The following is a 25,217-nucleotide window of genomic DNA, read 5'->3' as shown; positions in this document are numbered from 1 at the left end:
TCTACTCTTATCTGCATACTGACAACGTAGCAGTTCCTTCTACAGCACCAGGCCTACACAGACGCTGCCATGCTCCTCACCATGATGATAATGAACTAAACCTCTGAAACTGTAAGCCACCACCTCAATTAAATATTTTCCTTTATGAGTTTGCTGTGGTCATGGTGTCTCCTCACAGCAATAGAAACCCTAAGAAAGACAGGTAGGTAGCCAAATTCGTGTTCAAGCTCAGGGCTGTCTGACCTCAAGAATGACACTTGACATTACTACCCTGGAGGACCCTATGACTAGAGTCCTGGGCTAAGAAGGCATGAGGAAGACACTGGACAGCCTGCTCCCCAGCTTAGCTCTCCTGAACTCCTATGAGACAAGAAGTCGCATATCCTGTGGTCACCCCACTGGTCTCAAGCACCCGATTCTTCCTAAGTAGGGGCCCTGGGACTTAAGCTGAATAGAGGACAGGAGCTCCTTAGCCCCATGAACCCTCCTTCCACTTCCCCTCTCCCAACCTCTTACTACCCTGCCATGCTGCTCAAGGGCCTCCAGTGCCTCAGAATCTTCTAGCAGATCAAGCCAAGTCAGCTGTAACAAGAAAAACACACGTCTGGAGACAGAAGACATACAACGCCTTTTTTTTTTTAAACTTAACAAAGGGCTTTTTATTGTCTTTAATTCACTTCCTAAGAAGTTGGTTTTTAAAACACTCTTATGGAGTCCGTTCACTTGGTGCTACATTCAAAACCAATGCCCACCAAAGCTCTCGGCAACAGGTGACAGCGAACATGCCTTTCTGCTGGGGACAGTGAGGCCAGTCACCCAGATCCAAGCTTTTCCCCAAGTGGGTCGGTCGCTTTCACAAAGCTCCCTGACTCCTTGCTATTTATTTAATGACTGCCTCTCATTCACTCTATAAAAGTATTCTTAGAGATATGTTTAGATGATTTGTTTTTAAGCCCTGGGTTATACTGGCTGCCTTAGTGCAGAGGAGCTGGGTTGAAATGGGAGCCCATTGACAATGGGCTACCCTCTGCCCCTAGGCTTAAGTAGATGTAGAAAATATATTACAGATGCATGTGCCAGTACAAGACATGCAAGTGTGTTGTGTACAGCAGATGGGCACACACACATGTGCACATGAAGGCGCAATGTACACCCATTGGCACAGAGATGCACTGGAACTCAGTGCTCCCTCCCAAGCCTCCCTCTTTTCTGGTCTAGCCCGCCTGCCTTCTGAAACCCATGTGGGCAGTTGGGATTTCCTCGTGGGATGCCTTCAGGGGCGGGGGTACCTGAGTCCTGCTCATCTCCCTTTGGAGACCCATCTCTATGAGCATTGTCAGTAAACATTAGAATAGCCAGACGACGCCAGAATCCAGAGAGCTGACACTGGCTTCGGAAGGGCACTGTCCACATATGTTTGCCCCAAATGTGCATCTCTGCCCTGCATGGGCTGACTGATGTTCTTTGCTGAAGCAACTGGCAGAAGGGCCACCTGCCTGATAGGGTGTGCATCCTGTAGGTCCCTCATCTGGCTGGGTCTCCCATCTGGGCAGTTCATCCTCCATCATAGGCATGTGATGGGTAAGCCACTGTAGGGTCAGAGCCTAGATCCCAGATACTTCCACATCTGCAGGGCCACAGTTCTGAGAGTCCGTGGCCCTCAGTGTCACTCCTGATGTCTCTTCTGCAACCTTGGCTCTGAAGATCCGTAGGGACGAAGGGAGGTAGGCAGGGAAGGTGCGCTGCTCCTGGCTCAGGCCTATGCTCTGAGCTGGATTCAGTTCAGCCCTTTTTCCGGCTAGTGCCGAGTATAAAATACAGTCCATGAATGTCAGGTCCACGTGACTGCCAAACAATGTGCCAGGAACTACCCAAAGCTGGAAGGAGATGTTCCCCACAACAGCTGCTCCAACCCTAGCCTTCAGGTAAAAGACAACAAAAGAGGAATCGGAATTCTCCAATCCCAGTCCTCTCCCAGGAACACGTCACTATTTGCAGCATCCGTGCTAGAGATCTGAGCAGAGGAGCACTCAGCACCTTCCACACAGAGGTGAGGCAATCGCCCTTCCTTGTGGTGCGGCAGCTAGGCAGGCCCAACTAGCCCTATAGGAGTTCTCTGAGATGCAGCCCACCAGGCCTTCATCTGCCGTTTTGGTCTCTTGCCTTCTGCCCCGGGCCTCACCAGCCAGTCAGGTAGGGTTTCTAATATTCTGTGGGCTCCAGGCTTCCCCACAAGGTGGATCAGAACAGGCAGAACCGGGAATCCCAAGCCCCAAATGATACACATTCCAATTCTGTCCATGAATGTGCCTGTGCGCAGGTCATGCAGCACAATGGAGGAGGGGGGCCGGGAGAGGGGCCGCAGTCCCCAGACCCTGCCTGCAGGGGCAACTATTGCATGAGGGCGGTGGGCCTCTGGAGGCGCGGAATGAGCATGCTGACGATGGCCCTGGGCACATGCAGGGACTCAGGATGCAGCCTCATCTTCCTGGACTCCGGGAAGCTCCGGGCTCTTGACCCCTTCTCCACATCCTTCTTTTCTGTTAGGAAACACCAGAGGAGTCAGAATGTGTACGCTGCCGGGGATTCTCACACACTTGGCGTAAGAATGGCTATCCTACAGCCCTTCGCACCCCCACTCCACACTAGGCTTCCCTAGGAGCTCTTCCATCCCCCTGACCCCAGCCAGCCTCAACCCACAACCCTTGTGTGGCTCCCCACTGCTCTGGGATGAAATCTAAACCTCTTAGGAGCCTCTCGATCTGACCCAGATGACGTCCTGTTATCCCAGGAGTACAGGCCAGGTCAAAGGTCTTCCACATTGACCTTGACTGGGCCCCAGTGGGCAGAAGGCCTTTCATCCTGCCTTTCTTTGCCTTGTTCACAGGGTGGAGTTACCATCAGTCTTGGAATTCCATTATTCAACAGATTCCTGAATCTTATCATGCATCCCCAACTCCCAATCATTAAAAATATCCGATCAAAGGATAAATCTCATAGAACTGAACTAAAAATACCACAAAATGCAAAAAAAAAGAGTTGGGTCTACCGAGGACCCTAAGGTTCTAGTTGATGTTAAAATATACTTTATCCTCGTTTCTGTTGTGCAGTTCCAGGGAACAAACTGGAAGCTAGACCTGCATGTAAGCGGTACCTGCTTCATTCTACCACCAGGGGGCGCCGAGATACAAGCACTGAGCTGGAGTGGCCCTAAGTACGGTTTACTGCACTGATTCAGGTGGTTGTCCCTACATAATCATGAATGAACTCCCTTTCACGCTCAGATCTGTCCCAGCTTGTCCATCAGGTGTAATTCCAGCATCAGGGCCCCCGATATCAACTTCTTCAAACAGAGTCAGGAAATGTGTCGCTATTTGCTCTCCCAGGCCCACCTCACATTCCTTGGAAGGGTAGGCCCACAGGCATCCTCACAAAGTCCACGCTCACCTCCATGGGAAAATGCCCTTAGCACAGGGCAAGCCAAAAGTACAGTCCTTCTCCCTGGAGCTCCCTTCACAGCCCGGAGAGGTACCCAACTGCCCTAGGACCATGATGCTCTGGGACACAATGCCTCACAGTTCTCTTTGAAGATCTGTGAACAACCTCTAACTGGCAAGTGACTTTGACTACAGCAGAAAACCCGGAAGCCACACTCAGTGTTCAGAAAACTGCTTTTCTGGCCTCTCCCACAAAGTGGTGAACCCATACACATGGTTCAAAGTAGGGACTCCTAACCAAACAGGGGTTCTTCTCTCCTGGCCTTGTCAGTTAGCCTGTCCCCATAGACTTGTTGGACAAGCACTCACAAAGTGCTGGCTCTGGATGACATGGGCCATTCAGGAGAGCATCAAACAGCCAGCCTGGGGCCAGGGAAAGTGGCCATTTTTCCACGGACACCAGCCTTCGGTAGGGAGCAGACCTGATCTGTCTGCAGACTTAACTACGAAGGGCTGAGGGGAGCACAGACTGGAAGCCAGAGAGTTGTGCTGGCCCCGGCAGAAGAGCATGACCACAGAAGGCTTCCAAAAGATGACCTTCCCTTCAGTGTGTGCATGAAGGACACTGGGCCTGGGCAGGGCTGCCAATGGGGTGCTGCTTTGAAATGTGGATATACCCCAGGCTCTAGGGACAGTCTCACACTAGTCAGGGACATGTCTCGGTGCCACATGTCCGCCCAGGGAGCAGCCCACATGTCTTAGCACACTGTACTCACATCAGTAAGTTTCCTGGCGCAGACATGGATCTTTCTTCCCTGCGTGCCTGGGGCTCGAATGGGTTCCCAAAAGAACGCTTTCTCAGCATGGACTTGACCAGGATCTGGGAAGCGGAGCACAAGTCAGTATGGAGAACAGGCCTGGACACCCAGTCCTAGCCTAGGCAAGCAGGTGGCTTCTGGGGGGAGGGCGTGGTCTAACTGATGGGTGGGGGCCTTGAACCATATCTCCAAGTCTTTCACTGTCGTGCCAAGGCACCAACGTGATACCTAGGGAAGTGCAGCAGTTCACCCAACGCATGCATGGAAGGAGCTGCTGCTTCTTGCCATGGCCCTCACCAAGCCTCAGGTCTCTGCCGCAACCGAACAAGGTGACCTTTCTCCATTAGACCGATAGAACAAGGCTTCCACAGCCCCTCAGCTGGCGGACCTGATGCCCCACTGTTCCCTCAAAGACCAAGAGCAGAGCAAGTCCCCAGGCAGTAGTCACATACTGCTGAGACAAGAGAATCCTCCCCCTCCCCCTCTTACCACAGTGGTCCAGCTGGGGATGAGTTTCACTGAGTTCTTCACCTCCTCCTCAGTCACCTCCACCACACTGCAGTGCTCCTCCTCTGAAGGGAGGGGCTCCTCTCCATGCTTAGTCACCCACGGGTGTAACTGTAGAGCCCAGGAGATAGGGAGGGATCCGGGTCATAGTCATACCAACCAGCAAGGGTGCCCAAGCATCCCTAGCATTGACCTTGAAGGACTTTTTGACCCTCAAACCCCAAACCCAACACACACGTCCCAGTGTAGGCCCAGACCCACCTTGATATCTGACACCCCAATTCTTGTTTCAGGGTTTTTGTCTAACATCTTCAGGATCAGGTCCTTTAGTTCCTCGCTGACCTCTGGCCTAGGCAGAGGGAAGGCAAGGGATGAGGATGCTACCATTGACAAGGGCTCCTTTCTTCCCTCCTTGGGACCAGGAATAACCCTAACCACATTCCTCAAATGGAAGGACAGGAGCCCCTCCATCTGCTCAGGCTCCTCCCAGGGATCAATACCCCCACGCTAACTCTGAAGGCTAAAATGGAACCCTCACGGGGCAAGCGCTCTGCTGAAGTTCAGATACCCTCCCCAGGAGTGGGCGGGAGCTTCGATGGTCCCCAGCATGGCCCACTCACTCCTCAGGGAACACCACGGCCTCATTCTTGATCTTCCTGTGAAGGGCCAGGATGTACTCATCAATGAATGGGCACTGCGGGGAGAAGAGACAGATAGGAGGTCGGCCTTGACCCACACTGCAGGGGGCCAGGGGTGGGAGGCAGCTTCCGCCCCCCCCCCCAGCAGATGGGAAGGGCCCCATCTAACTTGTTCAGGGCACACAGCAAGGGCTCACTCAGTAAGCTGAACTGAGCAGCTGAGTCACTAGAGAAGGAGGTTGGCTGCATCTGCCACCAGCTTTAAGTGAAGCTGCCTGCAGCACTCCCCTAGGGTCTGGGGTTTGAGAATCTGTTCACTGAGATCCCCCTGCCTCCTTAAGTGTGGTCACCAGAGCCAAAGATCCTATGGGCAAGAATTCTTGGATGTGTGCTATCCCAGGAGTCTACTCAGTTCTTCCCAGAGGGGAGAACGAGAAACAAAACCCCTCTCCTCCCTCAACCTTCCTGGCCCTGGTGGGCTTTTTCAAGTTATTTTATCTCGGGACACAAAAGAAGGCCCTGCAAGTGTCACCCACTCCTGGCTCCTTAAATCAGTCAGAGTCAGTTCTGCAGGCGCCTCCGGACTCACCTTCCCATAGACAAAGCAATACAAGGTGACCCCAGTGGCCCATACATCCAAGGCCTAGAAAGAAACAAGTTCATACAGTAAACATGGCCAGCACCTCCACCACCTCATCCCCACCCCTGTCCCCACCCAGCTTTACCAGGCCATGGAAGAGCCCTGCAGGGACCCTCCTTCCCTAGGCAGGCATTTGGCAACACTCCCTAGGGCTTGCTGTATGCTGGGTCCTGTGCTGATCACCGGAGGATCAAAAGGATGACTAGAACAGAGCTCAAAACTCCTGGGGCTGTGGACTTTGTAGGGACAAGCCAAAAGAGACACTGCTTCTAACTCAGCAGCGTCCAAGCCATATTTCATCCGTGGGGTCATCTGCCGCCTCCGTGACACAGATGTACTCCCAAAATAGCAGGATATATTGAACTTACGCTCAGTCACTTGCTCTGGTTTCAAGAGGTTCTCACTTCAGCCACTGTGCAACCACTTCCAGTGCCCACCCTATCCCCACGCCCACCTACAACTCCTCTCAGGCCCAGGTGGGGCTCCTCATAGGTTCCTCAGGTGTGCAGCCCCCGACATAGACAACCACCCTCATCATCATCACAATCAGCATCATCATTAGAATCCAACCAGGGAACACTAGTACAAACTACAGGACATCAGGCTGCTTTTCAAAACATCAAGGTCAGAATGACAGAGAGAGAGAGAGAGAGGCCAAGAAGCGGGAGGGTGGGGAGAACACAGGAGAGCGTGTCTGCAAACCAACACTTGGGAGGCAGCTGCTGGAGACTCACTAATTCAAGGTCGTTCTCAGCTGTGCAGCAAGTTCTGGGGCAGCATGAGATATGTGAGCTTTGCCCCCACCCCTCACCCCAGAAAAGGAGGGGGGTGAACTCCTCCAGATCAGAGGACTCTAAGGAGATGTGACAAGTGAGCCTGATGGAGCTCCTCCCACCAAAGACAAACAGACTCCTGACCTTGGTCACTGAACCAAATTATATAAGGGAATGTCCTCCCTCCTAGGAAAGCCACTAAACAGATACACTGTCTCAAAGTGAACTTTTGAATGGCTCGAAAAATATGTAACAGGAATATGCAGAAACATAAAGAATGAAAAAGTTTATGTGGACAAAGCCGATGAATCTGAATTAAAAAGTTACATAAGGGAATGGAGAGATGGCTCAGAGGTTAAGCGCATTGGTCGCTCTTCCAAAAAGGATGTGGGTTCAGTTCCCAGCACTCGTGTGGTGGCCCACAGTTCTCTGTCCCTCCCTTTCCAGGGGATTAAATGCCCTTTCTGGCCTCTGCTGGCACCAGACACACACTGGCATGCATGCAAGTCAAACACAACATAAAATACTGATCTTAGAAGTTACATGGTATTCCTTTATGCTATTCGTAAAACTTTTCAGTGAATTTAGAATTACAAAATTAAAAATCCTTATAGTTTTTTGTTTTAGGGCTGGGAAATGAACCCCAGTGTGCACACACACAGCAAATGTTCTACAACTGAGCTTGTGCCCAGCCCAAATAAGAAGTTTAACACCTATAAACCAGGCACAGTCATGGTTGACGCTGCAGCACATCTAGAAAAACCATGCAACCAAGTTACAAACTCTCACACTTTCTCTCTCTCTCTCTCCCTCTCTCCTTTATTATAAATAAGCTTACATTTTGGTGTTAGACTGCATTCATAACTACCTTGGCCACATAAGAGTCTAAACCCCACCTAACCCTATGTCTCTCAAGCTTCTGCCTCTACCTTAAATTCTCTTTTTTCATGGCTCAGTCTAGACCCTGCTATGTCCAGGACCCGAGGAAGCCTCCACCTTCCTCGGACCATGACTCTCAGCCCTCATCACCATGCAGAAGGATATGAATGTAGCTATTCTGGTTCTGCCTGTCCCACAGTCCAGCACAGAGCCCCACATAGACAAGCAGCAGTAACAGATTCAAGTGAGGTTGTAACCATTTGCTAGGAAATGAAAGGAGCCAAAGCTGGAGTATGTGTTGGGCTCCAGGGAAGGCAAATATGCCACTCTCCAAATGCAAGAAGCGTAGAACCCTCAGCTTGCAAAGTGGCCCCCCACTGCAAGCTGTTCTGCCCCTCTACCTGAACCCCAACCCAGCCCAGGCCCTGAGAGTCACCTTCCCACTGAAGCTCTGGCCAGAATCAGAAATGGCCTCGGGGGCCATGAATGCTGGGGTCCCTGCTGTGCTAGATAGCTGAGCATCATTCCCCTCGAACTGGTTGCTGACCCCAAAGTCCGCAATCTTCACATGCCCATCGTCCCCAAGGAGTAGATTGGATGGCTTGATGTCCCTGTGGACGATCTTCTGGCAGTGCACTGCAAAGAGAAGCGGGTGATATGCAAGCCTTGGGGGTTGCTGCCCAGGGCCCCTCTCTTGCCTTCACCCAGCCTAGGAAGCAAGCTGTTGCATCCCAGCCCACACCCACTCTTGTTAGGAGAGAATCTCAGGAGATGACAGCAGGCCCACCTGCTCCATTATGCAAGTGAAGACATGGAGCGGAATTTTGGGAGTTTTTTTACTCCAAAATCAGTATGCTTTCCACAACAAACAATACGCTTCCTGCTCTTGAAGAAGTCAGAGGAAACTCAGGCTCTGGATGCATGTGGATGTCCAACTAATATACATCTCAATATCAGAAGCTGACACCTGTCTACAACACCCCATCACCAGCAAAACAGAAAACTCCTGTTCCAGCCAGGTAGTGATACATGCCTGTAATCTCACCTGAGACAGGAAGATTGCAAATTCTAAACCAGCTTGGGTTACACAGCAACACCCTGTCTCAAAAAGGAAAAGGAAAGGAAAAAAGAAACTCCATGTTCTTCCCCTATTGTTTCCTGATTCCAAAGACCACCTCAACTCCTCCTCTGGGCCTCAGAGCAAGTAGTCATGGGAGCCCAAGGTGAAAGTAATCCAAGTGAGGCATAATGACACACACTGTCATCCGCCATAATCTGAGGTACTTAAGAGATTACAGTAGATAAGGAGATGGAGGCCAGCCGGGGCTGCATAGTAATCCCTAAATTAAAAAGAAAGAAAAATGTGCTCGAGTGTGTGTGTATGTGTGCGTGCGTGCGTGCGTTGCATCTCAGTGTCTATGTTAATGTACCTGCCTCCATCATCTGGGTCTTTCTGCCCAGCTCCAACTGTCCCTCCACAAGACCAGATTCACAAGGTCTTTGAGGCTCTTCTTCCCCCTGTCCAGCCCCTGGTGCTAACACTTACCCCAGAGATTCCCTACATTAGGACCAGCTGGGCCCTGAGGCCGCTGTAACCTAGAACCCTAGATTAGCATGCTTCTGAAGTGGAGTTAGGAGATGGCAGACAGGCCCTCAGCAGACGAGAAGGACCCAGAAAAGGAAGGGGGTGGAGTCAAGCTCCGGAAGAGCTGTTCCTGCAGCTGACTAGACCAACAGACCAAAGATAAAATGTGCCCATCCCTCCTATACTATAGACCCTTGCTGGAGTCTGTATTAAACACGTGCCTCTGTGTGCCTCAGTTTCCCTACATGTACAAAAATCTGAAAACACTGGAGAGGCTCAGTAGTACAAAGATGCCCATGTTACTATGGGTCACACCTCACTTAGGGAGGGAGAATTTGCTCACAGCAAGTCCAGCTAAGGTGTGAGAGAGATGGGCAGCACCCCCATTTCCCAACTCAGGTCAAAACCCTAGGTTTCTGAGAGCCTGCCTTTTCCTAGACCAATCAGTCACCCCACGCCGGCCACCCCACCTCCTTCACATCCCATCTCTACTGGCCTAATCCTGACCTCACCATCTGTCACTTGAGCTATGGAAATAGCCTGCCCCTGGCCAGCTGGCTGCCTCTCACACCCTATCCAGCCACCACACAGCTGCCAGACAGAGCTTTCTAAGAAGCAAATCCTGTCAGGCATTGCCTCCTCAGAGCCCTCAGGACCTTACAATACAGGCAGGATTTAGTCAGAAAGTCTTCCTCAGAGACATTTCCAGCCCTCAACGTGAGGCCTGAATAGAGTCCCAGCATCACTGTTCACTAGCCACCAGGCCCCGCCTCCTGGGGCGCATCATCCAGACTGACCGCCAATCTTCAAACAGCACTGCCTCATTCCTCTCCCGCCTCTGCCTGACTGACTCTCCCACCATCAACCTTCCAAGCTGGCTGGTGAAATCCCGCTCTTCTTCCTTCAGGACCTGATCTCATGTGGCCTCTTTCGGAAAGCCTCCACAGCACCCGTGCCTCCCACCTGCCGCTCCTGGGCAGAGCTCCCCTGGTCCTAGACCATCATCTGTGTGGCCCAAGTAGGTGCACGTGAGTGAGTGAAGTGAATGAATGAAATAAATGAATGAGAGAATGTACTCGCACAGAAGCTATGCACCCCTGAGCTCTTAGGGCTTCCCCACCCGACCATCGCCACATGCACCACCCCAGGACACGCTCTTCCTTAAGCAGCGGGACACAAATCTCTTCCATCCCACATCTCCTGACGGCCTGCGCAGAGGGGAAGTTTGGATAGAATCCAACAGAAAAGGCCAAGACAGTAGAACACCCAGAGACAAACGGCGGTGAATGCGAGATTCAGCGAAGGACCTAGCGCATGCCCAGTGAAGACTGCTGTGGCCCCACCCACGCCCCCCCCGCCCCCGTCTCCACTAAAGCTGATTGGCAGACCAGCGCTGACGGACAGAAAGGGCTCAATGGCAGTTTAGCGTGGGCACAGCCCGCTCCTATGTCCTCTAGCTCCAGTCCCAGTGGGCAGACAGTCTCACTCACAGTACTCGAGGCCCAGGATGATGTCCCGCAGGTAGAGGCGAGCTTGCTCCTCCGGGAAAGGCTTGTCACAGGGCACTTCCATGACCGGCCTATGGGGAAGAAAGGAGGGGGGCTGTTCAGCAGAATCAGGAGTAGAGATGGCTACAGGGACTGAGGAACAGGGGCCCTACTGGGAGCCTGGTGCCCAAGGGTTTGGAGACCTCAAGATACCAGCTTCTTCCATATGCTAAAATGTTGTGACCTATCTAGCCCCTTTCAATCATATTTTCAAGGTAGCTTTAGCCATATTTCCACTGGTTTGTAGTTCTTGCAAGAATTAAGTTTAACCAAATAATTACAAAGGTGCCATTTAAATCAATAGCTTTAAAACAGTGGACTCAGACCCAAGAGTCATGAAATCAATTAGGTGGGTCTGCTTTTCTTTTTCTATTGAAATAGAATGTTTCAGAATATATAGCATGTAAAAAAAGATCTGCATACCTTTCCAAATTATCAGTCACAGATATGGACAACAATACAAACTATTTTTTAAACCTAGTGTGGTGGTGCACACCTTTAACCCCAGCATTCAGGAGGCAGAGGCAGGAGGCTCTCCATGACTTGGAGGCCAGCCTAGTTCACACAGCAAGTTCTAGGCAGCCAGAACTACATAGTCTCAAAACAAAACAACAACAAAAACAGCCTGGTGTTACAGCAAGTGCCTGTAATCCCAGCACTTTAGAGACCAATACAGGAGGAACACCCATGAGTTCAAGTTCAGTCAAGTCTAAATAGTGACGTCCTGTCTCCAAAAAACCCAAAAATAACCATATACTTGTTGTTTTGAAACAGGGTCTCGTGTAGCCCAGGCTGGCCTGCAATTCACTATGTAGCTAAGAATGACCTTGAACTTCTGATTGTCCTGCCTCCAGCTCTTGACTGTAAGTGTTAGCTGCCACCCTTGATTTTACGTAGTGCTAGGGACTGAACCCCTGGCTTAGTGCATGCTAGGCACTCTGTCAGCTCAGCTGCAGGCTCAGTCCCTACTTTTTGTTTTGAATGCAGGTTTTATATATATATATATATATATATATATATATATATATATATATATATAGTCTTTCAAGAAAGCACTGGCAAAGGGATAGTTCTCAGCCTTCATTCAAGGACTGGAAGTGAGGTGTTCGGGTCCTGTGCCCACTAGTCTATACCAGCTGCTCTGCAAATGTTCTGATAGATCAAACAGGGCAAACAGTGTTAGAACACCAGGCTTCACAACAACGTGCTATATGCCCTTCTCTGATTCTTGGCAGCTCCCCCCAACCCCCCCCGCCCCGTAATCCTGAGTTGGTAGTAAAGCTCAGAGAACCCTTGGTGACTTCACTACAAGCATGAATTATATCCCATATCTACACTTCCCCCGCTTCCATCCAAACACCTTCCTAGTTTTTCAAGGTCTGGCTCTAAGCCCACCCCTCTCCCAACCTGACTCCCCCAGCCTCCACAACCCCCTCCAGCCTTCATAGAACGGTCCCAGGTCTCTTATTTACCCCTGAGGCAAGAGTTCCCGAGGGCAGGCACACAGCTCTGCTTTCTCTTACAGTAGCTGGCCCCTGGGCAGGGAGACAAAGGGGAGGGTAGGGAGACCTGGATTAGAGATGGCCTGCCTGACTGGGACGGGGAACTCACCCCTTTCTCAGGAGGTCAAACACTGAAAGAAAAGAAGAGAAGGGAAGGTGTCGTAAGGCTGCAGGACAGCCAGTGCCAAGGTCCCTCCCTGTTCTAGAGAGAGGCAAGGGAACAGGACAGACGGGAGAGGGCTCGCTGTGGGTCTGCCTGACCTGATCCTCGGGGCTAGGTGAAACTGTCAGCATGGACCCCTTTCCCAGGAAGGACCAGAGGCCTGAGAAGGGGCAGATGTGTTAACACTACTGACTAAAGCCTGATCTCTTGATGCCTAAGCCAGCTCTCCGGCTCCACCCCATTCTGTGACGGCCTGGAACACAGGGTCTTGCTCATGCTGGGCAATGTCTAGAGTTTCACTCCAGCCCTTCTATCCCATCTCTCCAAACCTCCTCCAGAAAAAGCCTAAGTCACAATCAGCATAAGGAACTTAAATAATAACATTCGTGTTAATAAAGATAATTACAAATGTGCACGTTTCTTGACATCAACCCTATGAGATACATATCACTGTTATCTCATTTTATTATTATAACTAGCATATTTTGAAGGACTGGATACTGAGCCCAGTTCCTCAAGCATGCCAGGCAAGTGTTCTACCATTGAGTTACACTCCCAACCCTATCGACCCATTTTATAGGTGAGAAAACTGAGGCAGGGTCCCCAAGCTCACTGACTCAGCCAGCTTCTCATTCCTACTAAGTGAAGAACCATGCTAACTGGGACTGATTCAGAGCAGGGAGGGGGGCCCAGAAATGGTCACTGAATCTGATTAATCTAAGTCTCATCCTGCAGTGTTGCGCAAGGAATCCAGGGCTTGAGACAGGTCAGTGCATGGACATGGCCACCTGACCATTCTATGTGTCCCTGGGGAGCCCTCCCTGGGACCAGCCTTGCTGAGGCACTGTAAGAATGAGCGGGGTCACTCACCCAAATAGAGATTGTCTTCAGCAGGGTCATCCAGGACCTGGGCAGAAGAAGCAAACATGGGCACAGGGCTTGAGGAGGAACGGGGTTGGGAAACCCAGGCCTCCTGTTCTTTCCTGACCCTACTGTGCCCTGCAGCCATGCTGGACACAGAGCAAGAACTGTACAGGTACCAACAACGGGACTCAGTATCACTGACCAACCCCCGCCAGCCTTCCATATAACACTGGGTCCTTCTTCCCCCATGATGGAGAAGGGATTCAGGAACTGCTTCTCATCCTCAGCAAGAACACCCTAGACCACCAGCCTGAACTGCCTCTGGTATCTCATAGGTCCATCCAAGGCTGGTCTGTCCCCAGTGCCTCACCCACTCCTAGGTCCTGGTAGGCTGAGCACCTGCCCCACCCACCCACCAAGCTCCAGTATCCTTGCCATTCCTCCTACCTCGATCAATTTGACTACATTCACATGGTCCAGTTTCTTTAGGATGGCAATCTCCTGGTACACACGCTCCAGGGGCAGCAGTTGCTTGGCTGGTCCTCCCTGGGCAGCTTGAGACCCTCTGGGGGGAGGACGGCCTGTGACCAAAAAGCAATTAAAGGTGCTGGTCTAGGAGAAAGACCCTCACAGGGTTGAGATCCAGCTCACCAAGCCCAGTCCTTTCCTAGACCATTCCTCCTGTTTCTTACCCTCCACCCCTACTCCTAGCCAAAAACAGTTAGGGAGCATTCCCTCCTCCTCTGCCCCCAGCCTACCAGCTCCCAAACACAAGGCATACATACGAGGAAAGCCATACTGCTTCAGTAACTTCTTTTTGGAAAGAACTTTCATTGCCTATGAAAAAAGGAACAGAGATATCACATGTGTGCAGCTGCCAGGAGCTAGAAGGAGCTGGTTACATGGGGACTGTAGTACAGATGGGCACACTGGCAGCTGCCATTGGCACTGAGCATGTGGTTATAGGTATGTGGCTGCTATGCCATAGTCGAGTCTAGGCCATCCCCCTGTTCTCCCTTCAGAGGAAGTCAGCCTCTGCTTGTGTACCCCTAAGGGACAGGAAGCTTATTAGCACACCCCAGGAATAGGAAGCTCCCCAGTAAGAGGTAGCTCTACCCTCTTTCCCCAGCACTTCTCCCTACTACTCAGACATCTGGGGTCTACGGGGCCACACCCGTTCCCAGCCCCAGACTCACATAGTGTCTGTCTTCACTTTCGTTGTAGGCCAGCCTCACCACACCGTAGGCACCCTGCAGACAGTCACTGGTCAGTCCCACAACACATCCACCTTCTCTCTGGGTCTAGCTCAGGAAATGGCAGGCCTGACAGTTTGGGTCCTAGTCTTTGCACTCCAACCCCACCCTATCGCCTACCACCTGGTTCCTGGGTTCACATTCTGAGAGATGAGGAAGGAACCCCTATGCTCTGAGAACCACTCCCTGCCTCACCGCCCCCATGTCGCCTCTTCTTCCCCTAATCTCCATCAAGAACCCTGGAAGTCAGGAGTCAGAAATTACCTCCACCCTCCTCTGGTAATCTCCCAATCAGGCTGGGGTATTCTTGGCTTGGCTCCCCAGTCCCACCAGAGGGAGAAGAAGGATGCTCAGAAAGCATTCTGCAGCCCACCCTCCAAGTCCTGACGGGTCTTACCTTGCCAATCTCGCTCTGCAGCTTGTACTGGTTCAGCTGCACACAGTCCTAGGGGAGAGGGGAACATTGAGGACAGCTCATCCATCTTGGAAGGCTGACTGTTCAGCGCCCAGCCCTACTTCCCAGACTCTCACCAGCCTTTCAAGTTTAGATCAGGGAAGATTGGAGGGAAGCATCCCCACCCCGAGAGATAAGAAACCTGGGGCACTACATGAAAATATGAAGGGTGAAGCCCTAGCTGGGCTGTGCTCCCACCAACCACCCAAGTTCACATTCAGATCCAAGCTCATGAAAGATCAGAAACTGGAAGCCATTGTAGTTTTTAAGTCTTATGGCTCGAGCTTGGGATGATGCAGGGGTAAGGATGTACATGACCTAGAATTTCCAAAGCTCTTAGAAGGCTTCTTAGGAACAGGAGAGGGTCCTGTGCCTGGGTTGAGAGCAGGAAGAAGGCAGGAGGTAGCCACTGCTTCAGATGGCCCTTCCCTGGCTAGGAAGAAGCCTGCTGCTAGGTAGTGAGCTTCTCAGCTCTAAGTATGCAAACCAAAGAAAGCTAGGTATATGGAACAGATGGTGGGCAAGAAAACCCCAAGTTTCCTGGCAAGCCCATGAACAACTCCTACCTAACTCCATTTCACCAACCTCCGTGTCTGAGATGGCCACGCGGTGAGACTCGATGGTAGGTCTCCGCCAGGCCCGAGGAGAGATGTGAGTGGCAGGTCCTGTAGAGTAAGGCCCAACTTGGGCCTCCAGACAGCTTCCAGCTGGCCGTTCCTGCAGGGAGAACTTCCTAGCTGAGAGGCTGGGCCGCACTGGGGTGGGTCTTGAAGCATTGCCAGGGATCACAGAGGCAGCTCTGGCCCGGGCCGGAGGATCCACACCATTCCTGGAAGGCTCTGGGCCCTCATCTGCCTCTTCCAAGTGGGCCACATTGATGGCTGCCACCCGATCGACCAGCTCTGCCCGAGGGTCCTGGCAGCAGACGGCTGGGCCACTCTCCATCACTTCAGTCAGTGGATCTTCTGAATAACCTTGCTGGGAACCTGAGAGAGGAAAGAGTGTCACTCCTAGCCAGGCAGGTGGATTGGGCCGAGACCCTTTTCCTACTATAGCCATGGAGCTATCGACCTCCCTCCTGGCTGCTCCCTTGTCCTGACTTGCTAGCCCATAAACCCAGACATGTCTGGTAGTTCACCTGGTTCTGATGCATGCCAGCCCTCTAGCCCCCGGTGCCCCTGCCTGTGACACAGGTATAGACACTTCTGCCCTGATGGCTTCACAGAGAAGTGCAACAGAACTGACTCTGCAGTCAAGACAGGTAGCTTTGGCAGACCTGGAGGCGTAGCCACACCAAGGCACAGAGTCCCAGGTCAGTTCAGCCCCAGCCATACAGACAGTCCAGTGGCTTGCCAGTTGCCACACTTGCTGGCAAAGCATTACAGCACAGCCCCTAGAGGGAGGCTGGGCATCGGAGCTGTGGCCAGAGACACCTTCTCCAGGAAGGCCTCCTGGATGTCCCAGACCCTCACTCTAGTCCTCTCACTATTTTTAAGAGCATTTCCTGCGGTCTCAGGTCTCTGTCACCTCCTCTCACTATCTTCAAGACCCCAAGGCAAATCTGAGTTCTTGCCCCAGTAGAACTTCCAGCACAGTGGAGGGTACAGTAGGGGCGGGTCTGCCACACAAGACACTAGTGCAATTTCTGTATCCCTCCTGTTTTTTTCTTCCAGCCTGCCCATGTGACAAAATGTCCCTTATGGCTGCTCTGCTGGGGCCAAGATGCTCCCGGGTCTGGCTTCACACATGACCTTGTATCTTCTTCAGCCTCTGGGGGTCTGGCTTCACACATAACCTTGTATCTTCTTCAGCCTCTGGGGGTCTGGCTTTACACATGACCTTGTATCTTCTTCAGCCTCCTGGGTCTGGCTTCACACATAACATCGTAACTACTTCAGCATCCCAGGTCTGGCTTCACACATAACCTTGTATCTTCGTCAGCCTCTGGGGAGGGTCTGGCTTCACACATAACCTTGTATCTTCTTCAGCCTCTGGGGAGGGTCTGGCTTCACACATAACCTTGTATCTTCGTCAGCCTCCCGGGTATGTCCCCAATCAGCTAAAACTTCTAGCAGTAGCCCTGACTTGAGCCTCAAGTCAACCCCCAGGCTCAGGCCCACCCCTCACCTCAGCCATGACCTTTAGCTACAAACTGGCCCTGACTGAACTGACTTACTCTCAGACCAGGACAACCAAGTCTGCCACAGCCCACATTGTGGCTCCACCTCCACCCATTGCTCCTCCTGGGCCTCTCTGCATCTTCACAGAAAAGGAAGTAAGTGGACTCCTAAACCCCTGCCCTTCCGGTCTGTTGGTGACTTCCTCTATCCTGCCTGTAACTCAGAGAACACAGGTCCCATGGGTGCCATTCTCATTCTACCTTTGGCTCCCCATCCTTGACTGTGAATATTGTCAAAAGTGCTAGGGCCGGCTGGAATGCCCTAGCCACTGGTAGGGAAGCACCTCTGCTGCCAACGTACCACAGGTCTGGAGCAAGCCAGGCTTCCTCTTCTGTACTGTCGATGCTATGCCTCCCTAGCTGCCCTGGCTACCACCAGACTTGAAGGTAGACTGTAACAGGGCAAGGGTCAGGGCCTTTGCTTGGGACCGCATGTGCTGAGTGACGGGGAACCAGGAAGCACCAGCGGCAGCAGAGCTGCCGCTGGTACGAACAAAGGAAGAGGGTGGGGGAACTCGTGAGGCTGGAACTCTGAGAGGCCTCCCTGGAACAGGTGAAGAGGGTGAGGGGGGCTTCAAGGCTGAGAAGAGCCTCCTCCTGCACCCACTCTTCCATTCCCCAGAGGGAGGGCCTTGCTGCCAGGTTCTAAGTGCTGGGATTAGTTCTTCAGTCTGCTTTGTCTCCATAAGATCACTTGTGTCTTCAGCAGGGCCTGGCACAGAAGAGCTTGATAAATATTTGTTGAACACAAGTGGTAGTCATAGTGATCTCTACAGCCCTGTTCCCATTACATGGATGGGAAAGCCTCAGTGAGGGAACCCCAATCAGCCTCAGGCAGCAGACACACCAGGGGATGGAAGACAGTCAGAGGTTCCTGCCCTCTGCTCTCAGGGGAGCCCCCAGCAGATAGAAACCACAGGCTGCCCTGACCGTAAGATTTGCATATAATTTCCCTCAGGTGACAGCTCCTATGGGGTCACGCAGCAAGTGGATGCGGAAGCCTTCCTGGGCTAGTCTAAGGACTATTACCTGGCTGGGCACCCAGGCGGGGACGCCCGGCTGCCCACTTCCTGGCTCTTAGAGGTGGAGATGACTTGGGGTATTCCTCATTGGTGAATGGTGGCAAGGCAAGTCTCACACCCATGTGGTTGTGAGGTGTAGAAGCTGGTGCCTGTCGGGACACAGAACAGCGCTTGCCACTCACAAGCTCCAGAGAAGTGAGTTGTGATTGCATGGGATGAGCTGGGGCCCAGATGGATGCGAGGGTGGCAGTGGGAGGAGGTTGTGAGAGGTGACGTCAGACTCTCCATCCATGCCTCCCTCTTGCCTGGATCAAATTCAGGTGACTAAGCAGGGCTTGGCTGGAGGGAAGCAGCAGGGGAGGCCCAAAGTTCCTGCTGAGTGTCCAGGAGACAAGGCCTTGTGCCTGGCCTGTAGCTGTGTGCATGAGGGCCTGCATCTGACCCAGAGAGAACATATGGGAAGAGGCTGGGGGCTGTTCATTCTTGTACTGCAGATCTGCACCTAGGAGTACATCTGTGCAGACAAGAAGTTCTCTCTCTCTCTCTCTCTCTCTCTCTCTCTCTCTCTCTCGGCGCTCCTTTTACTAGTTGATCATGTACACTCCGTCCCTGTAGACTTGCACAGATACGTGAAGCCAGGGCCGGGGGAGCTGGACTCCAGAGGTCAAGTCTGGATTTCCCCACAAGATCACCTGTCCCACCAGCCTGGGACTGGTGATGGTTTGTAAGATTGGCCTGAGGGTCCACTCCTCCTTGGGGCTAACCCAATGGGTCTTCTCAAGCCCCGCCCCCCACAAACTAAAGCCTTGAGAACGTTTTGCAGAAGTCGACTCAGCAGGTAAACAGGGGTCAAGCAGATAAAAAGAAGGATGGACAGACAGGCTGAGACCGAGGCCCAGTCCCAGGGCACAGACCCTTGTTGACAGGGGAGGGAGCCTCTCTACTGGCCTAGAGAACAATCCCAGTCCCAGGCCCTCCCTCATTATGCAAAGTTCAAATCTTGTTCTCCCAGATGGAAACTGTGTGGCCTGGGTTAGAACACTGACCTTTTGTTTTTATTTTTATTTTGTTTTTTTGAGACAGGCTTTATCCGTGTAGGCCTGTCTGTCCTAGAACTCACTCCATAGGCTAGGATGGCCTTGAATTCAAAGATCTGCCTGCCTCTGCCTCCTGAGAGCTGGGATGAAAGGCCTGTAACCACGTGGTCTAGGACACTATGCTTGAAGCATCAGTTTTCTTACAGGTGAATAAGACAGACAGTTACTGTCCTGCCTTCTTCTAGGAGGGAAAGGATGCAGCTGTGACACAGAAGCAGTTTGTGTCCGAGTAATTATGTGGCTAGAATGTGTGTGTATCTGGAAGCAACTCAGAATAAGCCCTACTTTACCAAACACAACCCACTTTAGGTGCCTGGCTCCAGACTGGCCTGGCCCTGGTTTCTCCTCCAAGCTGCACCCCACCCTCATGTGTCTGCCACTCCCATGGACACAAGCCCTTGGCTTCAAAAACCCACTTCATCTGACCTCCTTCTGAGGACATGCCTCATCCAGCTAGGTCCTTCAACAGAGGTCAGAAGAGGAAAGAACAAGGAAACCCTGCTGTCTCTCACACTGATTCAAGCAGCCCTATCTACGGTAACTTCAGAGACCAGTGACTTCAGCTCTCATTCTGAGCTCTGTTAGAATGTTCCAGAGCCAGGCTGAACCAGGGACCAATTACCATCCAGGCAGAAGATGAGCAGCCCTGATCAGCAAAGGACTATTTTGTCGGGGGAGGGGAAAGCAAGAAGGTAGTAACCATGTGGGCTACGCACCAAAGTGGTCCTGACATCTCAGCAATGGCTCACTGTAGCTTGTTTATGCTTCCAGCAAGGGTCTGATGGAGCTGGCAATAGTGCCCTCTGCAGCTCCCGCCCCCACCTAGGATGACTCAGTCCCCTTGAGGGAGACCCAAGAGTCTGGTGCCAAGTCATGCTCAAGGATGCCTGCTGTGAGGATGGCCCTCCCACTACCTCTGGGGATCCCCGAACACCCAGGTGGGCTCGTGCCTCCCCCTCTGCAGCTGTCCTCAGGGGCATCCCTCGACCCACCTGTGGAAACTGACATCTGTGGATCTCCTCTTCTATGGCAGCTCTGAGCCTCCACCCTCTTTCCAGAGAGTTCCTCCCCTCCCTGTCCCCGGGTGGCTCAGCTCCATCAGGGACCCATCCAACTCAGCATCATCCCTGTACTGTTTATCCTCCTCTCCCCCATCACAGAAGTGGGGACACGATTCCTTGAACTCTCATAGAGCCTGAGTCATAACGGCAAGAGTCTCTGGGGGTTTATTTCCTCCTCCTCCCCCTCTCAGCCCCCCACCTCCTGCAGCACCCACTCTCCACTCTGGTTGCATCCCACCACTTCAAGCTTCCCGAGCTGAAGGCTCTGTGTCACCAGGCCTTCGCACAAGCTGTGCCTTCTGCCAGGAACACACCTCCCTTGGCTTCACGGCCTGAAGACCAGATCAGACTTCACCTCTTTGATCTCCCCACTGCTGGCTAGATGAGCTCACTAAGTTGAACCCCTTAAACAGCACAGATTTGGAGATAACACAGTCAGATTCTGACTTCCACTGCCCTTTCACTACTCTCTGGGGTCCCTCTACCCCCGGATCGTATCCCACTCTCCCTTCCACACCAGCTGCTATTGGGAGGATTTCTAGCATGCAAATGTGTTCGGAGTTTGCCCGTAGTTTTTCAGGGGCCTCGGAATCTGGGGAACAGACAGGAACACCGACTCCTGACATGCAAATCCAGACTCATACATTCCTGCCACAACTATTCATTGGCTATCTGCTATAGAGGTACTAGGAGATAAACCAGTGAACCCCAAAGACAAAGTCCCTGCTCTCACCGTTTGCTTTCTGGCAGAGTCAGGAAGCAACAAATAAGAATACTAGTAAAGAATGCATGATAGAGTACGTGGAACACCCTGGGAAGACAGCTATCGCAACAAGACAGCAGGAATAAGACAATGGGGGACATTACTGATTGAGTGCAGGAAGGACATGTTTTCAGATGCAAGATCTAAGCAGCTATGAAGGAGCAAGGCAGTAAACAGTGTGGACATCTGGGGAAGAGTCAGAGGGACTGGCCCATACAAGCAAGCACCATGAGGTGGGAAGGTGCTCTGTGTGAGAGGTCCCTGATGGAAAGGTCCACTTACACTGGCCCTGGGGGGGGGGATTTCTTGGAGGGGGTGATGCTGAAGTTCTTTTTTGACCGCTGAACAGGATTGGAAGCACTCACCCTATGCCTAAGAGAGATCCCTTCCCAAAGTGGGACTCAAGGCTTGGTGTGGGGCTGGACAGGACTTTGTAGACAGAAACCAAAAGGCTCACAACACCAGAGGAGTCTTAAGCAGCAAAGCTATTAAGTTGGATGAGGTTTAAGATGAACCCCACTCCTGCATGGAGAGACCAAAGAGCAAGTAGTGGGATCCCAGAAATGTGTGGTCTAGAACAGTTTGACCTGTGCACTGAGTGTGTTGGGTGGAGGAGGCAAGGTTGTCAGAAGGCCTGGCCTCTTCCTTTTCCCCGGGATTTTCAAGGACACAAGCTGTGTTTCTCTCACATCCTGAACCTGGCCAAGGCAAAGAGGCACTCATTGGAACACAGTCCTGGGACCCAGGGCATGTGACAGAGAGCTCGCCCTGCTCATTCTGCAACACCCTCAACACAAGCACACACCCCTTCCCTGACATATGTAACCCATGTCCTCGTGACCTGTGCTCATCATACATCACTCCATCCTGAAACGCACCCCCCCCACCTCCACAGGCACACTCTTGTGTCCACGTGACGCACGCACAACCGCCTCCAAACACCACACACAGCTCCCCGTGCACATGTGCACCTTCGGAGCACCAATCCTGTGCCCACCAGAATCAGAAGCCGCAGCGCCCGCCTCCGCCACCCTCAACCAGGGAACAACTACGCAGCAGCTGAAGTCGCTCGCCGCATCCGTCCCATTCATTACCCCGCCCCCAGCTCTCCACGGAAGACTCACGGGAGGTCCGTGGGAGGAGCGCTCCGCCGAGATCCACACGTGGGTGCACCCGTCCAGGCCCACTCCGCATAGACACGGCCTCCACCCAGAGCAGAGGGGCCCGGGGCACCGTGAGCGGGGCTCCTATGCAGTCCCGCAGACAGCATCTGCTGAAGGGACGTAGGTGGCCGAGCGCCTGCATAGCTGGCTTAGACAGATGCAGGCTCAGAGAGTCACCCCGCGGACTTGGCCCTGGAGACACAGTGGGGATCGCTGCACGCTAGGTCCAGGCTGCCCACGTAGACGCGGCCTCGCAGACCACCCCTCTACAACACGCTCGCTGCACAGAGAGGCTCAGCCGTTCGCACCCCAGTTCCCCATTCCAAGTCTCTGCCGCCGATCCCTACCTCGGCACCTCGCGACAGTCTTCACGGTGGGCGCCAGGCTCGCTCCCGCGGCGCGCGCCCCGCCCTGCCCTCCTCGCCGGGCTGGGATCACCCCGCTCAACCCGCCGGCGCCGCGGCTCCAGGCAGCGCTTGCTCCCCCGCCCGCTGCCGCGCCGGCCCGCTATCATAGGCTGCGCCGTGCAAGGCCCTGCAGCGCTGTCCAATCAGAGCCCGATCCTCCCGCCAGAGGGTGGAGGGGGCGGGGTCTTGACGGGCTCGGGAGGCGGCGGCTCGGGAGGGGCCCTGCGGCTGGGCCCCGACGCGTCACGCCCCCGGCGCCCGCAGACAGGCCGGCTAAGGGAACCCGAAATCCGTCGGGCCACGTCGTGGGCCCCTCGGCCTGGTCTGAAGCATGCGGTGCTTTTCTTCGAGTCTTCAATCCTGTGTCCTGGCCTGTAGAGACAAGAGCATCCCTCCCTCGGGGGATGAGGCCCGGTGCGTGCCAGGGAGAGGATAGGCGGGAGGCTGAGCAAGAAGGGCCCCGGAGTTGAGTGTTCTGGGGTAGGAAGGACCAGGAGGAGGGAGGTCCGGTAGAGTGCTGGAGTAGGGTGGCACTCAGGTTTGGGGAAGAGCAGGAGACAACAAGCCCCTAACTGGGCTTGACGGAATGCGAAAGAACCCGGGCAAGACCAAGAGGCCTTGGCTGTGGTTGTGACTCTGTCCCTCAGACTCTTGGTTCGATCTTGCTGTTAGTCTCTTGGAGAACCCCACATCACTGTTTGCCTCACACCCAGGCCCATATTGTTGTCTTCAACTTGGACTCCCTGTGTCCCTGTCTCCAGCTGGAGTCCGAAACCGGGAATTTCCTGAAACCTACCTGTATAGCAGGTTTTCTGAACCAACCAGCCTAGCACAAGGCTCTGCCATACTGCCTCTTAAATCCCTGAAGTCTATCTACCTCTCTCCACCTCCTGCCCCTCCCCGAGCTCGACCACTGGTCATGTCTCCCCTTGGCTACTACAGCAGCCTTCCCTCTGGCCTCTTACCCCGTCGGGTCTCACTTGGCCTTTCTGGGCCAACCGGGACAGGTTTTCAGAAACATCAGACAGCTGCCTCCTAGGATCTTCCACTGGTCCCACTACCTTGCCTATAGGTCCCCTCAAGCCCTCCATAGCTCACTCCTCACCACCAGCCTGCCTAACCCCCACTTGTCTTTTGGGGCTCAATGCTTCTGCCACTAGGAAACCTTCCCATGGCCTCCTGGATACCCAGAATGGCCAGCAGCCCTTCTTTGATCTCAAGAGTTCCTACGGAAAGATTCAGGTGAAGAAGTGCTGAGACCGGGAAGCACCAGGATCAACAATTGGAGGATTGGATCTATAGTGCAGGAATTCAGGAAAGGGCTGAGTCAAAGACATTTACTTTTTCTCAGTGTTGGAGATTGAATCCAGGGATCCCTGCATACCAAGCAAGTGTGCTACTGCTGTGCTCACCTCAATATCAAGGAGGCAGTTTTGAGGGTCTTCAAGGGCCCACAGTCATAAGCAGAGCCACGGGAAGGATGAAACAGATCAACTAAAACACGGCCAAGAGCAAAACACTTGTCCCAAGGAGGATCAAAATTCTGACCTGTGCAACAAAAAATCTCACACATAAGCCTTGAGAAACAGTTCCGGGTGGATATGATGGCTCTACTCCACAAAGACCTCCCAGATGAGATTCCCTCCACCCCCTGCACCAGCTAGCTCTGGAGATGGCCTTTGTCCTCGTGGTTCCGAATGGGGGCCAGAGCTCCAGTTATCACATACACATCCCAGATTTTGGAATGGAGAAGAACAACAAAGGATCAGCACTAACTAGTTTTAAAATTATTTATTCTATGTGGATAAATGTTTTGCCTGCATGTGTATGTATGTATGTGCTCCTGTGTGTGCCAGTGTACTGGGAATTGAACTTGGGTCTTCTGCAAGAACAGCTTTTAACCACTGAGGCATCTCTTCAGCTCAATTCTTCCTTAAAGAAAGTGCCACAGAACATTCCCCCATACATTCCACTGCTTCAGATTTTGTCACATGACCAGACCCAGGTGCAAGAGGTAGAACATGGGAATGCAACCTCCATTATAGGCAGCCACGTGCCAACCAAGGAGCAAGCGTTGTAACACCAAGACTGTGTGTGTGTGTGTGTGTGTGTGTGTGTGTGTATCCAGAGACAACGAGTGCTCGTATGTACCAGGCACTGTCCTGGACACTTCACTTATATCTCTCCTACCCCAACCCTAGCAGAGGTTGCAGTACCCCTAAGGCACAGGGGACTCTTGGAGAGAGGCCACTTGCCAAGGACACAGGGTGAGAACTGCTGGAGGCCTTCTTCCACGACACTCCAGGCCTGCCAGGAAGTCAGGAGAGGCTGCACCAGGCACCACTATAAGGAATCTTTGAATAATTGTTCAACGCAAGCCCAAGGGTCCCTGTGGAGTTCACATCAAGGACTCTGCTGGTGACCTTAGCAAGGGCATCTGCAAGGGATGGGGGTGGAGGCTAGTT

The 25,217-nt window shown here is 52.8% G+C and overlaps 1 protein-coding gene across 3 annotated transcripts; it reads right to left on the bottom strand.

The window, feature by feature from the left end:
• Positions 1-642: 642 nt before the first annotated feature.
• Camkk1 (calcium/calmodulin dependent protein kinase kinase 1) lies at positions 643-22,824 on the bottom strand. 3 transcript variants are annotated; one of them, XM_057774307.1, is made up of 16 exons: positions 22,693-22,824; positions 15,646-16,046; positions 15,004-15,051; positions 14,550-14,603; positions 14,139-14,190; positions 13,801-13,934; positions 13,360-13,396; positions 12,436-12,457; positions 10,768-10,856; positions 8,129-8,328; positions 5,990-6,043; positions 5,383-5,456; positions 5,024-5,111; positions 4,745-4,873; positions 4,214-4,317; positions 643-2,540 (listed from the first exon to the last, which is right to left on the bottom strand). In XM_057774307.1, exons 2-16 carry the CDS (start codon positions 16,003-16,005, stop codon positions 2,468-2,470), a joined length of 1,518 nt encoding a protein of 505 aa, XP_057630290.1. In that variant the 5' UTR covers positions 16,006-16,046; positions 22,693-22,824; the 3' UTR covers positions 643-2,467. The 3 variants fall into 3 exon arrangements, with proteins under 3 accessions (XP_057630290.1, XP_057630288.1, XP_057630289.1); XM_057774305.1 differs by lacking the exon at positions 22,693-22,824 and adding an exon at positions 22,307-22,685; XM_057774306.1 differs by lacking the exon at positions 22,693-22,824 and adding an exon at positions 20,351-20,493.
• Between the last annotated feature and the right edge of the window lie 2,393 nt (positions 22,825-25,217).

Source organism: Chionomys nivalis, chromosome 7 (assembly GCF_950005125.1).
Source record: "Chionomys nivalis chromosome 7, mChiNiv1.1, whole genome shotgun sequence".
Classification (NCBI taxonomy): domain Eukaryota; kingdom Metazoa; phylum Chordata; class Mammalia; order Rodentia; family Cricetidae; genus Chionomys; species Chionomys nivalis.
This window is presented reverse-complemented; position numbering and strand designations above follow the sequence as displayed.

What these genes read in the sequence shown, in the direction of transcription:
- Camkk1 (XM_057774305.1), bottom strand. Translation starts at nt 22,487, where the DNA reads ATGCAGGCGCTCGGCCACCTACGTCCCTTCAGCAGATGCTGTCTGCGG. An exon ending in TGCAGAGCGAGATTGGCAAG is followed by an intron (nt 14,604 to 15,003) that starts GTAAGACCCGTC and finishes GACTGTCTGCAG; the next exon opens with GGTGCCTACGGTGTGGTGAG. An exon ending in GCCAGAGCTTCAGTGGGAAG is followed by an intron (nt 6,044 to 8,128) that starts GTGACTCTCAGG and finishes GTTTCTTTCTAG; the next exon opens with GCCTTGGATGTATGGGCCAC.